This window comes from Periophthalmus magnuspinnatus, chromosome 3 (assembly GCF_009829125.3).
Source record: "Periophthalmus magnuspinnatus isolate fPerMag1 chromosome 3, fPerMag1.2.pri, whole genome shotgun sequence".
Taxonomy (NCBI): Eukaryota; Metazoa; Chordata; class Actinopteri; order Gobiiformes; family Gobiidae; genus Periophthalmus; species Periophthalmus magnuspinnatus.
This window is the reverse complement of record NC_047128.1, coordinates 25,037,639-25,054,166: the sequence shown is the minus strand read 5'-3', so window position 1 is coordinate 25,054,166 and position 16,528 is coordinate 25,037,639. Positions and strand designations below refer to the sequence as shown.

Below are 16,528 nucleotides of genomic sequence, written 5' to 3'. Positions count from 1 at the left end.
GGTGGGAGATTGATTTAATAGGCAATATACAAGCATTGCTTCAGCCTATGCCTTTTTTGTTAAAAAATAAATTTAAAAAAGTTAATATGCCGTTTATATCAGTCAAGAAAGCATCATACATTTCACTATTGAAATTTCATCATCAGAATTGCTATGGGTGTATGTTTTTACTTTAGGCCCTAATTCCTTTAAAGGATCCCTTTTGACAGACCTGGAAACATATTTGCTTAGACTGTTGCCCCGCTGCAACCAGTTAACCATGGGTAAGGATAGCAATTAACAAAGATTTCACTTAAACTCCTGAATTCCTTTGTGCTGCTTTAAATGGTTATACTGAACCTTGCCAGGTAAATAAGCAGGCAATGATAAGTGAAGATCATCATGTAGTTCATCACACCCAAGGCATTTCCCATAGTGAAACACTAACTTTTATTCACTAAAAAAGGACAACTTACAAGAGGATGACTGCAAACAAGACTCCAAAAAACAGCACACCCAAGAGCATCAGTGGAAAGATGGACGCAACAACAATGAGGGTAAAGGTGACTAAAAGAGAGTATTGAATAAAAGGGTCAATATTCGCTGGAAGCATTGAGTCCACTTCTTCTAGGTCTTTAGCAAAGCGGTTCAGAATACGGCCAGTTGGTGTTGTGTCAAAGAAACTCATGGGATAAGACAGGACCTGTGACAGGAAAATAATATTAGAACTGACCTATCTAAGCTTCTTAACTATAGTTGTAAAATACTTACATTTCTGAACATTTTGTCATGATAGTTGCAGGCAGCATTCACTGTTATGCTTGTGTAGACAAAGCACTTTAAAAGCGCTAGTGCGAGCATGACAACAATGATTAAGCCAAAAATCATTTGGTAAAAGTGAAGCTGAGGGTTGTCGGTGATGTTACCAGAGTTTGAAGTGGCGTTACTGGACTGTCAAAACAACAGAAGCAGGTTTATGCATGAATCTCAACAGTCCTGCACAGATTGAGGTCTGCGCTGGTCCCACAAGTAGAATTTATTTTATTTATTTATTACATTTTTTTTTTTCCTGTAGACTTTCATTGTTGAGAGTTTGAAGGTTTTATGGGATCCTATGTGGTTAGTGTACAAGTACAAATAGTGTATTTCTTGGCTATTCCCGACAAAAAACAAAAACATATTTTCTAAAGTAAAGGGAAATGCATTCATTCTTCCTTAGTAAAGAGAATCTCGTAATGTAGTTGGTCGTGAATTCTGATTTTTCTGATGAGTTAGTTAAACATACTCTATGTAAATTTTCTGGAAAGGTACACCACCTGCTCATCTCAATGGAGATGTGTATTGCTCATAACGTTATACACTTTGGCATCAAATTGAAAATCTGTAATCTGTGGAGTGGTGTCCTTACTTAGCCTTAACGCCCGCTGCTCTCCCCTATTATTCCTAACATCAAGGCTGCCTCTTTTCAGAAAGGCAGGCAAGAGTTTTTTTTTTTTAAATAACTCACCCCATTACCCTGTTCAAGCCAGTAACTGAGCCACCAGTTACCAAAGGCTGTGGATCCGACTTGCAAGACAAAGATCGCGGATATCAGAAATACAACACACAATCCTGCAGAGATAAAGAAATACAGGGAAGAAGAAGCATGTGAAGTATGTGTTGAGAAATGGCATTAGTGACTTAATGAAGTATAAGTGCTTTCTGCATCACCTCCTGCTGCCTTTGCATAACTGTAGTAGATTCTCCATTTCATGGTGCCTTCAGTTTCCTGTTTAACTAGCTGGTCTTTGTCTACAGGAGCTTCAGGAGAATAAAGCATGTTAACTGTTAGAGGAAACCATTCTTCCATCTACTGCTTAGTATTCTCATTAGGGGTCAAAAGGTGCTCATTCCTATCTGGCTAACCTTAAAATTATTATTGTTGCAAAAGAAAAAAAAACAACTTACGTTTTGGGGGAACTGACCCCACATTTTCATCTGACATATCGAAGGCTAGAAGAGCAGCATGTTAATAATGTATTTGTTTATTTCAAAACACATTTTACAAAATGTCCATAAAATCATTAAATCATGATAAATGCATGATTCAAATTTGTAAACATTAAGGCAAACCTGGGTTATCTATTCCACTTTCTGCTCCGGCTCTTTGAATGGTATCTTCCTGGACTCTGTCCTGAATGGGTATCTCATCTTCATCTTTCTGGGCCTAAGAGTGATTTTAAAAAAACAAAACAAATGTTTTATGACAAATGATAACCCCACCATAATTAGCCTTAATTATGTAATCATTGTATATAATGTTTATGAAGAATGACTCAGGGTTAGTAATTACTTATTGAAACAGCTATCTAAGGCATTAATTAAGTAGCTAAGCCTAACTAATGAAATAGTCTTTGCACATGTGTTAAGACTAATTAAGGTGTAGTTGTGATGGATGATTTCATTGTAAATTGTCTTACTTGGGACTGCTGCATTTGGTAGCTGCTAATGAGCTGAGCGTAGCGCTTGTTAAATCCCATCAGCTCCTGGTGATGCCCACTTTCAACTATCTCTCCATCTTCCAGCAGCAAAATGCTATCACAAAACTCCAGATACTGATCAATGGAGAGCACAGAATCAATATGACACAAACAAACCAAACATGTAGACATTGTACATATCAGTATTTCTTTTCATAAGCCTTGAAGTACCTGTAGTTGGTGTGTAATCAGTATGACAGACTTTCCATGGAGCTCCTTCTTGATGCATTCTTCAAAGATGTGTTTCCCCACATGGGCATCAACAGCTGACAGAGGATCATCCAGAAGAACAATGTCTCTGTTGGAATAGACCGCTCTGGCCAAACTGATCCTCTGCTTCTGCCCTCCTGACAAGTTCAGCCCTCTCTCTCCTATCTGTTAGCAGAAATGTGCATTTTATTTTATGTTAAAATAAAAACTAAATATTGGTTAAAAAAATAGCAATGATTTTATTTGTAATGTTCGCAAGTATGTCAAATTTTCTACAATATAACTGCGAGTCATTGAGACTGTCCAGTCAAAAGAATATTAATTCTTAATGTATTGTCTGAAATAAATTTGTTTGACAGTATTTTCAAAGTTGAATTAAGTAAATCAATCAAAAGAATGTGATGTGTTACCAGTGTTTTCTTCAGCACAAGTGCAGAAAACTGGTGGATTACTTCTGAAGGGAGTGGAATGTTTTGGTTTAACAAATTTTGACTCTAGATCTGCTGTGCCTCAAACTTGGCCCTGTGTCAATAATAGCCTCTCTATCTATCCACTAGTAGTGTTTTAAAGAGTAATTAATATTATTGTGCAGAGTGTTTTTAGGCTACATGAGAGAAAGAAACCGTGGGGGCATATGAATGGGACCCATACCTCAGTTTGATCCCCATACGGGAGAATCTTCAAGTCAGCATGGAGACTACAAACATCCAGGACTTTTTCATATCTGTAAACCAAAAAAAAAAAAAAAATGGAGCAGCTGCTATCATTTTATTCTGGCCAGTCAAAACTTTTAAGGAATGCCTGAAGCTGTACAACATCAACAGCCTTCACTGCAATCTCGATGAGGTTGTGGAAAACCACCCTTGAGGCCAATGGAAAGCCACAAGCACAAATGACCATCAAATGTGGAGTATAACAAGGAGACGCACTGTCCCCACTGCTGGTCTGCATAGGTCTGAACCCCCTCAACCAAATCATCTGACTGGATACTGACTCAGGAATAGGGCCACCATCAGTCAACTCCTCTATGTGGACGACATCAAGCTTTATGCTAAGAGTGAGAGATTTACTGATGATCTACAGCACAAACATTGGAATGTCATTCAGGCTTGAGAAGTGTAGTTAGATGGTGACAAAGATAGTCCACACAGAACGGGTCTCACTCCCAGAAGGAACAATAACAGACAGTGTGCACAAGTACAAGAACTTTGGTATCCCACAAGAAAATGGCAATCTTGAAGAAGCAACAAGGAAAGTGGCTGCGGTCAAATACCTCCAATGAGTAAGGAAAGTGCTAAGAAACCAGCTCAATGGTAAGAACAAGACAGTAAACAGCTATGCCCTGCCTGTAATCAGATACCCAGCAGGGATCATTAGCTGGCCAAAGGAGGAGATACAGACCACAGATGACATGAAAGCTCCTGACCACACATGGAGGGTTCCATCCCAAATCCAGCAATCTGAGAATGTATGTGAGCCATAATTTTTTGTTTGTTTTGTACCAGATGCCATACTAGACTACAAGCCTCTAAATCCAGGTCATGTGGTGTCCACCAGCCAATGACTCAGCACCAGGTCCTTCCAACCCTCTCCAGTTTTTGGGCAAACTTTCTAACAGGACCTAAACAATCCAGTACAACATGGCATGACAAAAATTTTAAATATATCATTTTCAAATGTACTTGTGCTGCTCAAAGGGTTCACCCATCAGGATGTTTTCTTGGACAGTCCCATGGAATATCCAGGCTTGCTGAGCAACATAGGCAAAGGTCCCACTGGCTGCAACTGACCCCTGCTGAAGGTACATCTAAAACAAAAACAGGCCAAATAGTTTAGATTGTGAAGATCAGATCATATTTCACATACAGATCATACCTGTTCTAAAATGGCCGCAATGAGAGATGATTTACCACTCCCAACGTTCCCACAAACTCCAAGAAGTTTACCCTTCAGGAGAGAACACAGCGATTTAAAATATTAGTACATATATGTACCCACAGAACTGCAGTGTTTTAAAAATTAAAATTAGATGAATTCTTGATAAAGTAATGCTCAAATTATTTGTCCTCTCCACTGTCATTTAGAGGGGTAGTTATCTTGTACACAAAGATGTTAGATACATTTCTTTTCAACAAGGAGTACATTCATGATTGTCAAGGCCCAAATTAGCTGAATAGGAGATCGACCAAATGAAGTACTAATTAAAAAAAAAAAAAGAAAACGCGTCAAGTTAGTCTTCTCATAATATAATATTTAAAGTACAATGGATTGCTCCAAGACATATCCTAATTTATTTATTCATGATTATTAACAGCTATATAGCATTGACAGTTACCCTAAATCAGGATAATCCAATTGAACCAACTTCTGAATACTATATTCAGTTCATATTCAAGTTTTGGTTCCAGAAAAAAAAAAAAAAAAAAAAAGGATGACAAACACAAAAAATACTTTTTAAATAGTTGTGCACCTTTGGTAATGTGAAAGAGATGTTCTTCAAAGTGGGCTTGACTTCCAGCTGGGATTCTGAAGGTCTCTCCTTGTCTTCTGTCTCTTCATCTGGTCTGGCCCAAGAGAGTGTGGCATTCTCCAGGACTACAGCCAAGTCTTCGTCCTTACCTCTTATCAGATATGGTTCTGGATCCTTGAGACGCAGTATTTTCTGTAACAGAATAGCAACTGCAATTCTTCAATTTGTAATTTATTAATGGTAAAAGTGTGAGTAGTACTGTAAAAATACAATCTTGGCCAATCAAATTAACCCTGATCATATGTATTTTATAAACTTTCTACTTTTAAGGAATCAAGATCTGTTAAATCCTCACCTACCCTATTTCCAGATTGCCAGGTGGAGTCAGAAGTGACCCAGCAGAGAAACTACAGGTAAGAAACAAACTAACCAACAGAATACTGTACTCTGATTAGTGATGTGTTCCTTCTCTGTAATTCTCCCTCCTGACCACCGTGCCACCTGTCATTTTGTCTGTGTTTATAGGTTAGGTTAAAAACTGAAGTGCCCAGTACCCAGACACAAGACGAACTTGCAAATTCAACCTGATAGTTGAACCTGGGATCGTCTTGCTGAGGTGAGAGTGCCTCCACTTAAAGTGCCAGACACTTAAACTAATTTGTGGACTTAAATATGGGGCTATCATTGTAATTTGATTTGTCTATAACAATATGTGTGTATAATTTGACCTTTGCTTACTTAAAACGATGTACATGTCTAAAATATTTTCTTTCTGCACATTACATATTAAAAAATTTCAACTTTGCACTGTGCAAAGTTTTTGTTGATGGGTTCTGCTTGTTTCTATAGTTATTGCTTTGTCTGGAATGTTCCACATTATAATTATACTTTATACTAGATTTGTTCAATGACATGCGTTTGTGCTGCTTAAAGAAGGTAGTGGCTCACCAGTGCATGCAGTGTAAATATGTAGACTTCTTTTTAGAGAGAAATCAATTTACCAAAGGACAAAAACCTGATGAAATGACTGCGTTCAAGTATCACTGAGAAATGGTCAACAATATACAGTTGGGTTAAGTTTTTGTCTCGATTGAATAAAGATTAACAATAATAATAATGGCTTACACTTGTAATGTGCGTCCTCAAAGCCTCTCAAAGGGCTACACTATAGTCATTATTCATTCATTTCCACACTTGGTGATAGTAAGCTACTACTGTAGCCATGATGGAAGTGAGGCTGCCAATCTGCACCATCAGCCCCTCCGACCACCACCTATCATTCGCACACACACCACTTTCATACTAGGCAATGTGGGTGAAGTGTCTTGCCTAAGGACACAACGACAGAACTTGGTCCGAGCGGGACTCGATCCTCCGACCTTCGGGTTGGGGGACCAACACGCTAACCACTGTCGCCCTTAATTATAGAACTTCACCATTGATAACTTTTCATGAGGGCAGAAGAGATTACCTGGAGGCGTCCAACTGAAACAGCAGCAACAGCAAGAGCTCGAACAGTGATGGGTGTTACAGCAAGACTGAACCTCATTGCATTAAAAATGGAAATGGTGGTAAATGCCTGGTAAGGGAAAAATATTATATTTTCCAACTTTGAAAATTCCTGAAATTTTGCAACCCTAAACCTATAGCCACCAAAATGAACATTTTAAAGCCATAGTCGTGCTATGCATGCACATGCGTATAATATAATGTTATAAACTACACTTTAGGCCTTGGAAAGACAATGGGTCACTTACATTAGCAGGATTCAAGGGTAAGCCAAAGGCAGTGTGCACCAAAAATGTGATCACAGTGGCAATGAGAGGGCTGAGAGTAGAGATGCTGACATTGGCATTCTCAAAATAACTAGCATTTCTAATATTTCTCCTTTCTTTCTTCCTGATACCTAGAACACAAATAGCAGATATAACAATGACTTAAATGGTTAAGTTAAAGAAAATACATTATGCTTTTGCCTTGTATTCAGTAACACAGTAATCACATAAGCAGATCATTGTTTGTTTTTTTTTGTTTTATTTTGTTCATTGTAAACCAGTACAGATCTAAATGACTCCAGGGGTCAATCCTAGGACCCCCCGACCCCTTTCGCCTAAATTTTTGTAGTGATTTTTTTCCCAGTTTTGTTCATAGAAGTTAGTCCAATTTTTCTTGTATATTTTTGTTATTTCTAGTTAATCATTAGTTGATGTAGATTGTTTATACTTAAGTATTATTTTCATAGTTTTGTCCCCGGTCATTTTATTTGCGCCTAGGAGCCTTTAAAGGCAAGGTAAGTTTATTTGTATAGCACAATTTGTACAAAGTAATTCAAAGTGCTTTATAGGAATAAGAGGGACATTAAAATGACAATAAAGTATAGTTCAGAATAAAAACCTTTCGGTCATACGCACAGCTAAACACAACTGTTTTGAGCCTGGATTTAAACATTATCAAAGCAGAGGCCTGTCTCACATCTTCAGGAAGATTGTTTCAGGTTTTAGCTGCATAAAACTGAAACGCCGATTCCCTCATGTTTAGTCCTAACTCTGGGCACCAGCAGGAGGCCGGTCCCTGAGGTCCTCAGAGTTTGAGATGGTTCATATGGCACTAACATGTCGGAGATGTACTTTGGTGCTGGTCCATGGAGAGACTTGTACACAAGCAGAGCTGCTTTAAAGTCTATTCTCCACGGGAAACCAGTGCAGAGACCTGAGCACCAGACATTCAATTCAATTCATTTATTTTTGTAACGCCCAAAATCACAACAACAGTTGTCTCGAAGGGCGTTCATGTTTTGGTTGATGGGGGAAACCGGAGTACCCAGAGGAAACCCATCCAGACACGGGGAGAAACATGAAAAACTCCACACAGAAAGGCCTGGTGACCCGGGGATCGAACCAACCTTCTTGCTGTGAGACATGAGTGATGGCACTCAGTCACCGTGCTGTACTTCCTGGTTTGAGTCAGGACCTGAGCAGCAGTGTTCTGGATGTACTGCAGCTGTGTTAAGGCTCGTTTGGAGAGGCCAGTGAGCAGGCCGTGACAGTAGTCTAACCTACTGGAGACAAATGCATGGATAAGACTCTCCAAGTCTGTTTTTTTTGCAATGTTTTTTAGGTGGTAAAAAGCTGCAGATGTTATTGATTTGATGTGGCTGTTAAAGTTCAAGTCTCCAACTAAAGTTGACTTAAAAACATAATTGATGTTCTTTAATCACACAGGAGTTTTGTGTCTTTTGGCTATATTTGAAATGTTTTCTAACAAGTGTTTGCAGAAATGTCAAAAGTATGATGTCCACTTTTGTCACAGGTTTGATCCAATATGGCTGTACAGGTTTTGGCGTGGCCATAATTTTTTGCATGTTCTGACATATTCTAGTTTTTGTGTTGAGTTTTAGATTTTTAAGTTGCCCCATGAAAATCCAAGTTTGAGGTGGTGCTACTGAGCCGTCTTTCATTATTTTTTTCTCTGGGATTTCACTCAAAATTAGAGCTCATTGAGGTTTTAATTTTCAATACTGGTCAGTGGCAAGGCCATTCTTGTTTATTACTTGATTGGATGCGGTTTTAATTAGGCCTAGTCCCTTGCCAGGATGTTGTTCTCGACTCAAGCTTAATTTAAATAATGATAATGTGTGATAGATCAGTGAATACAAGGCATAGCAATATGTCTCATTAAAACTAAAAATATTAAAATTATACCTGCAACTTCTTTCTCAAAGCTTTCTTCCCAGGCATACATCTTGATTAGTTTGATGCTATTCAGTATCTCATTCATTTTGCGAACTCGACTGTCGGTTGACTTAATGGCAGGAAATCTGAATTTTTCTATCATTTTGCCCATAAAAAGCTGCCCAGAGTAATTGTAATAATTATAAAGATGATTCTTTAACAGCTCAGCTCTAATTCTTTAAAATATTTATGTACCCACCTGTAAAGGTATGATGAGTATGTAGATGAAGACACCAGCAAGGGCAGTAGCGCCCAACACATAACAGGCATACACAATACATGCAATAAACAGGACAGGGGACATCAATAAAAAGCTCCCAAATATGCCAGCTTCAAAAAGCCTGTGTCCATCACTGGTCAAAATATTAATCAACTGAAGAAAGAGAAACATTAATGTAAAGTTATTACACAGTAATATTACACAGTAATCCTGTTACAGGATGTTCACCTCTCCCATAGGAATGCCATTGTTGACTCGAAGGGAGAGGATCTTCTGGAAAGCTAGTGCTGAGAAGGCCCCTTTCAGTCTGACAGCTGAGCGCAGGTTGATGGCCCAGAACAGAGATATGAAGAAAGCTTTGCTGAATTCAGTGGTGAACAACGCCAAAGCCAGACCTATTCCTTTGGCTAATGTGTGAGACTCTGGATCACTAATGTACTGAAGGACCTGAAAAACCACTACAGCCTATGGAGAGATTTAAACAAAAGTTAGTTATATAACATTACATAAAATGTTTTTATTAGTCTTATAGTTTTAAACTCGACTAGGAATTGCTTGTTTTAAATCCAATATTGTGTGGTTTACAGAACAATTGCTCAGCTTTATTATCTCTGTCATGTCATGTGTAGGCAATAAACTACATTCATTGGGAGAGAGACTGTTTGGTTTCTAAAAACACCATCACAGACTATTTGGATTTTAATTACTTGAATTTCAACCCACAAACAAACCCTGAACATAGATCTCATATGTGGTGACTTACTGGCCCTAGAAATGCAGCCAACATTGCAATAGCTCCGACAACAGAGGACACGATGAGCCTGGTTTTCTGAAACCTCATCAGCACTCGAGTTAAAGATGCTTTGTCTTGTCCCACTCTGGCCACTTCCTCTTCCCATAATCTGTTAAGTCTACAACGAAGACATAAAATAATTTTCCAGCCACTTCATATAAATTATAATTTATCATTCTGACCTGTTTGTGCTGAAATCAGATGCATCATATGGCGATATATGAAGTGAATTAAAGTCCATTTTCCCCCGGAAAATAGACCACAAAATAGGAGTCATCCAGGCAAATGTTGAAAAGGATAGAAAGCCGGCATTGTCTTGTGCATTTGCCCTTGTATAACACACAAATTATAATTTAAAGAAAAATGAATACATCAAGCATGAAAGGATTTTTCAGGAACGTTATTTCCAGAATGTAACTGGAATTTCTCAAGTCAAGTTACAGAGAAACTGGAAAGATATGACACATATGAGAAGCATATCATAATTAATGTGATGAATATAAGAAAAACTTGGCATATTTCCATGTTTTCTATGAATTGCAAAAATATGTCGTTACAACAAGCACAAGGGCAAAAAAACTACAATCTGTGAACATCTAAAATCTAACAACAAAGGATTCCACACTTGAATCAAACTTTATGTATAGTAAAAGCAGTGTTGATGTCTTTGCTACTCTGATGTCTCTCAATTTTCATCATCATAAATATATTCAAAACAATAAAATCCACTACTGAGTTATATAATCTCTAATGGATGAAGATTAGCCTTTGGCTATAATCTGGTGTGTTTACATTCATGCTGTATCATGTCATTAGAATGCACTACGACGGAGTATAAGGGTCACTTAAATAAAAAAAATTATGCGGGCGCTACAAGAAAAAAAAGTATTACGAGAAAAAAAGTCGTAATATTACGAGAAATAAGTTGTATTTTTATGAGAATATAGGCTGCTGTGCGTGAATGAGTGACCAGTGCGTTATGAAGAATTTGGAGCATTTTGTTCAGCAATTCCTTCTAAATCTGTCTGGTTCCTCCAACTAAACAAACTCAAATGCTTGCAGTGTCCCTTCAAAGTACTTATACTGATGATAGTGTGGTGATGGTGGGCTAGAAGACACAGTATTTCATCGTGCATAAACCCCAGTTGAAAGTTTATCTGAAAAAAATGCTCCAAATTCTCCATAACGCACAGGAGCCAATATTCTCATAAAAATACGGCTTTATTCTCTTAATATTACGACTTTTTTCTCGTAATATTACAACTTTATTCTTGTAATATTTTTTTCTCGTAATATGACTTTTTCTCATAGCGCCCGCACATTTTTTTTTTATTTAAGCGACCCTTATACTCTGTCCTAGTTCATTAGAATGCACTGTCCCAATCAAATAAATGTAAACTTCAATAAATGTGAACTTTTACTGTATTAGGTATATGGGCATAGATATAGACACAAAACACAGCTCTTACAATTCCTGTGTGTGTGAACCCCATTTGCAGTAAATCTCTGAGCTGCAGTGTTAAATGAATGAAAGAGCACATAAAACACATGGCCAAAGTTTGAGTTTAGATGGTAAAACTGGCTTTTGGGAGATGATTGATTAGTTTTGAATGTAAATGCCAAAATCTGCAAATATTTTACTTTAGAAAACTGTAACCCTGTTCGGGATTCTGTGTGAGGAGTTGCAAATGTACATTTTCAATAGAAAAGTGTGTCCAAAACGATTGAAAATTGTAAAAACAAAAAGATACTGACTCTGGTGAAGAAAAGCGGATGGGTTTGAGAGTCTGGAGGCTCTGCAAGTATTTTCTATATCCAGCCGGACGTGGTGTAGCACTGTAGTCCATCCTGGAGTCTTCTGTGGGATTTACAGTCCACATATCTCCGTTGTGTGGCTTAGGAAGGAATGCAAACAAGAATACTATCACACAGGTAACTGGACTCAAATGCAACACAAAGTGAGCAATCAAAAGGTCTTAAAAACTACAACAGAAGGTGTCCTTTTAACAGGTAATTCAGAATATGGTAAATCAGGTAAATAAACAACTGAGGAAAGATGTCTTATTTAATATCAATGAAAATCTCATTCAAGACTGGGAATTCAAAAAGGGGGAAACAGGCTGGGAAAATAAACTCAGGAATAGGCAACTCAAACAGAGAGAAACACACATTCAGAATTTCAGAAATGCAGCTGGGTAATGCAGATACCAGGCTTGATAGTCGCTTTTGGCTGTTCAACAATCTAGCAAGAACTAACTGAACAGAAGCAGTATATATAGGCTACCCTGAGTTGATTAACACAATGAGAGGCAGCTGCTGGGAAACCAGGGAGGTAACAAAAGAAGGGCCGGAAAAGGCTGAAAAACGGAGCCGGACTGAGGAAAAAACAAGCACACAGGTAGAACTATGACAAATACAAATTAAGGAGTGTGAATGAAATGATGCTTTTATTTTTATCATTAATGAATTGTGTGTTTATATTGTGTTACAGACTAACCAGGTCTGATGGATATCTGTGTAATCAAGTCGTAAAGTATTCATGTCGTAAAGTGATTGAACTAAGTTGAAAAGTTGAATGGTCAACAGATGAGTAACCTAAAATAACAGAAAGGCCGTGTGAATGTGGGGAGGGGTCTGGGATGTTGTTCTATTGACATATTTTGTTGGAATTGTTGGAATGTCAAGCTGTTAATAAAAAGCCTGGTTTGAGGAGGACACGGTGAAGAAGGCAGAGCAGACATCATGGAAGCACATCCGTGTGGTTTCTTCTGTGCTCCTTCCCTCTGATCCCCTCTGATCAGAGTAAATAAGTCTAAACCTGTTTTGAGTCTTATTGGTAAAACAGCGCGTCGAGAACAGAGTTTTCTTGACACAGAGTAACTGGGAGGAGGAACTGTGCTTTTGCACCATTAAAGTTCACTGTAATTCTAAATTGAAATGTGTGAGTTCCTTGTAGCTCTGCACTGCTCTTCCAATCTCTTTCTCTTTCAAATTAGGTTGGAAATTTAGGGTAATAATGGAGTCAGACTTCAACTTTATCAGTCACATCAAATCAATAACATCAGCAGCTTTTTACCATTTAAAAACATTGCTAAAATCAAAGGTTTATATCTTCTTCGAAGTGCAAAGAGAGGCTTAGATCCCATATAGGTCTCAGCATGTGCTTGATAAAATGCTTTAATTCAGCGCAAATTCAGCCTGGAAGACCTAATTGTGCCCCTCTTCATCCAATCAGCACCCAGTCAGATCAATTTAAACCCCCATCCCAAATGCACAGCCACTTCAGTTTGTGCCGTGGCCCACCTCCTCCCCAGCACCCCCTCGGCTTCCCATCATCTCATCGTCCCCTTCACTCACCTCAGCCTCACCTCTACCACCTCCAGTGGTCAGGCCCCAGGGGAAAGACATCTACTAAATGTCATCTACCGGTGGGATGACATAGCTGAGGGGTCTGAGATAACTCATCCAATAAAGCTTACTAATACTTTCCTTTTGTGTCTGAGTCTTTCCACAAAAAGAAAATAGAAAATTTAATAGCCTATAAGTAACCTAAAAAGGGGAGACCGGGGGTTGGTAGTCTCACGTTTACTCAGGAGCAAATTGCTCATCATCAGAATATTCCAAAAAAGCCACACATAACCTACATAACCGAAATCAAATCAGTGGGTTAGACAACATTTTAATAACATATTGTGATCAAAAGTTAATGACTGTTAAAGAAACAATCAATTGTGACAACAACTGCCCCATGCCAGGGTAGGTTGTCACAATGTGTGGGGTTGGTTGTCCCTGCAGTTTTTAATGGCTTTTTATGACAAAAATGCTTGCCTGAAATACAATAATGAAATACATGTTAAAACATGCCACTCGTCACATGATGTGCTCCAACTATGAATATAAACAACAAATTAAGAGTTTATTTCATAGGAGGGTTTCTTGTTTTATTTCAGAGCTATGTCTTTATTAAGTGTAAATTAACATGTGCCCTTTGTCCATAGGGCTTCTACAGAAAAAAAGTGATCAGGCATTTAAAAATGATTAAGCTATCAATTTTACCAAACCGATTTCTGTGATTTAGACCTGTTACTTTAAACTGTAATTGACAAAAACAAAAATGTAATTGTATCGTAAATTGAAGTTTCTAGTCCACCCTAAATAAAATAAATAGAAATGTGTGGCACTGAGGAACAACGGGAAAAAAGTGACGATAATATAAACTCGCCTAGGGCCCCTAGATTGCTAACATTACCACTGTTCGGTGGGAGTTAAAGCTTGTTATAACAGAGCTGGATCTTCCTATGTCTTTTAAGTAAACCAAGAATTTTAAACCATTTTTACATTTTTTAACCAAATTTCTGACGAGCCAGCAACATGTCCGGGGGTAGAAACCAAAGGAATTCTTTCTGCGAACGCAGTCAGAACTATCAACAACAAATTAAGAGCTACAAGCACGGATATTTGCTTTACAATCTGAAAAAGGACTTCACCGCACGCTCTCTGTGACTTCCAGTGGTAAGCAACCCACAGTTACTTTCAAAGAAGAGGGTGAAAAAATTGCTACTTTCAACTTAAACCTGAGTGATACGGCATCTTTCCCAAAACTTTGTAAAGACAAGAATGAAAAGCCAACGCAACAAGTGATAAGAGACTATGCTAATATAGTTACATCACCCAAAATACAACTTACAAACAGATTTTTACCACTGTCACAAACTGATGTTGATGTTAATATACAAGCAGAAAATGGATTTTTGTCACAAAACAAGAGCAATGACATTGGCAAAAGAGCGGCGGCAGACAAGCGATCTATGCCAAACGTCAAGGTCAGAGATACGCTGCTGCTAGGAGACGGTGCTATCAGAGATGTGACTCACAGAGGAATCCAAACCTGCTCTTACCCCAGTCACACTGTCTCTGAGATTACAAAACTCCTGCCAAAAGTTTTGTCAACATATCAAGGAGCTAAACAGCTGATTGTGCACGTGGGTGCAGTTGACACCAGAATGAATGAGACTGAAATCTTAAAAAAGAATTTCATTATATTATTCGGGGAGCTTGATAAAATGGAGGTTAAGACTTTCATCAGTGGACCTCTTCCAGGCATAGACAGAAGGAAGATGAACAAATTTACCCAGCTGCTTCAGCTGAACACATGGCTGTTCAACGAATGTGTAGCCAGAGGACTGCATTATATTGAGAACTTTGATCTGTCCTGGAAACGACAGGACCTGTTCAAGGGAAATGGCCCGCACCTGAGCAGAGGTGGAGTGAGAGTGTTGACGGGTAACCTCCTCCATGCTCTGAGAAACCGGCCTGGACAGGGTCCTGGGCCAGTGAGAGAAAAAAGGAATGAGAGAAGCATTCCTGCTGTGCCAGCCAGAGACCAAGCCAATGTGTCAGCACCTCCAGCAGCACCACAACTACAACCATCACCTCCCCCAGTGAAGGAGTCACCACCAGCACCACAACCATCTCCCCCAGCAAGGAATTTGGCACCACCACCACCTCCCCCAGAGAACAAGTCAGCAGCACCACCACCCTCCCAAGTGAAGGATTCATCTCCAGCGTCACTTCCCTCAGGGCCCACATCACAGGCCTTGAACCTGTCTGTGACAGCCCCAACAGAGTTTTCAGCCCCAGCAGCATCACCTCCCCTGCCCACAGACAAGCCCTGGGCCCCCTTTGCTACATCTATTCCCTCTAGGGACTCCTCACTCTCTTTTTCCTCCCCACCTTCACCTATGGCCCTTCCCAACCATCTAGAAAGCCTCATCAGATCAGGAACTAAGATGGCTCCCCCCACACCTAATATAGTGTGATCAAGAGTTCTGGCATCAACTATACTACCCACCCCGTACCCACCTCACCTGGTCCCTCACCTAAACTTCCCCCAGCTCACCCTTCCCTGCCCTCCCCCAGAGCTGTTATCACAAAGAGCTAGGACACACAGGGCCCCTGCTGTCTCAGGACATACAGTCATGATAAAAATAATATCATGCTGAGGCCTGTGATGGAGCTATATCTACAGTTACACCACGTAGACTGATTAACAGAAGGACAGTTAGACTGTCCAATCAGAGAAATTTAGTTCACATTCCTTGTAAGAAGATAGGATCCAGTCCTACTGAAACTAATCTGAAACTTGCTGTGCTCAATGTTAGATCTTTATGTAACAAGTCATTTTTAATTAATGATTTTATTTCCTCTTTTAATCCTGATTTTATGTTTTTAACCGAAACATGGCTCGACAAAAACACAGGTAAGGCAATTCTAGTTGAATCAACTCCTCCCAACTTTAAATTTGAATCTGAAACACGAGTAAACAAAAAAGGTGGAGGTGTGTGTGCATTTTTTAGAGATAATTTAGTTACTCACAGATTATCATTTGGGGTGTTTTCATCTTTTGAGTATGTTTCCTTTAAAATTGAGCTAAAACAATCACCCTTCATACTCTACTTAGTCATATACAAACCTCCCCAGCACTGTCTGAGTTTTATTGATGATTTTACTGAGATGCTTTCAGTCGTATGCACTGACTTTGATGGTTTAGTCATTACAGGTGATTTTAATGTACATGTGGATAATGTGTTTGACAGAAGCACTAAA

The 16,528-nt window shown here is 38.9% G+C and overlaps 1 protein-coding gene across 3 annotated transcripts in view; it reads right to left on the bottom strand.

Moving 5' to 3' along the window:
* abcc12 (ATP-binding cassette, sub-family C (CFTR/MRP), member 12) overlaps positions 1–16,528 on the bottom strand; it is an 89,731-nt gene that overhangs the window by 66,241 nt on the left and 6,962 nt on the right. Inside the window, exons 1-21 of one of the 3 annotated variants that reach the window (XM_055229586.1) lie at positions 12,092–12,163; positions 11,678–11,817; positions 10,105–10,251; positions 9,893–10,040; positions 9,358–9,594; positions 9,109–9,282; positions 8,880–9,027; positions 6,936–7,084; positions 6,650–6,757; positions 5,179–5,370; positions 4,584–4,655; positions 4,391–4,515; positions 3,360–3,432; positions 2,670–2,873; positions 2,439–2,573; positions 2,092–2,185; positions 1,927–1,971; positions 1,690–1,779; positions 1,487–1,590; positions 751–930; positions 456–682 (exon numbers count right to left, since the gene is read on the bottom strand). In XM_055229586.1, the coding sequence (XP_055085561.1) occupies positions 456–682; positions 751–930; positions 1,487–1,590; positions 1,690–1,779; positions 1,927–1,971; positions 2,092–2,185; positions 2,439–2,573; positions 2,670–2,873; positions 3,360–3,432; positions 4,391–4,515; positions 4,584–4,655; positions 5,179–5,370; positions 6,650–6,757; positions 6,936–7,084; positions 8,880–9,027; positions 9,109–9,282; positions 9,358–9,594; positions 9,893–10,040; positions 10,105–10,251; positions 11,678–11,802 (2,777 nt within the window). In that variant the 5' untranslated portion in view covers positions 11,803–11,817; positions 12,092–12,163. Of the gene's footprint in view, positions 1–455; positions 683–750; positions 931–1,486; positions 1,591–1,689; positions 1,780–1,926; positions 1,972–2,091; positions 2,186–2,438; positions 2,574–2,669; positions 2,874–3,359; positions 3,433–4,390; positions 4,516–4,583; positions 4,656–5,178; positions 5,371–6,649; positions 6,758–6,935; positions 7,085–8,879; positions 9,028–9,108; positions 9,283–9,357; positions 9,595–9,892; positions 10,041–10,104; positions 10,252–11,677; positions 11,818–12,091; positions 12,164–16,528 lie in introns of those variants that run through there. The other 2 variants (XM_055229579.1, XM_055229572.1) reach the window with 2 other exon arrangements.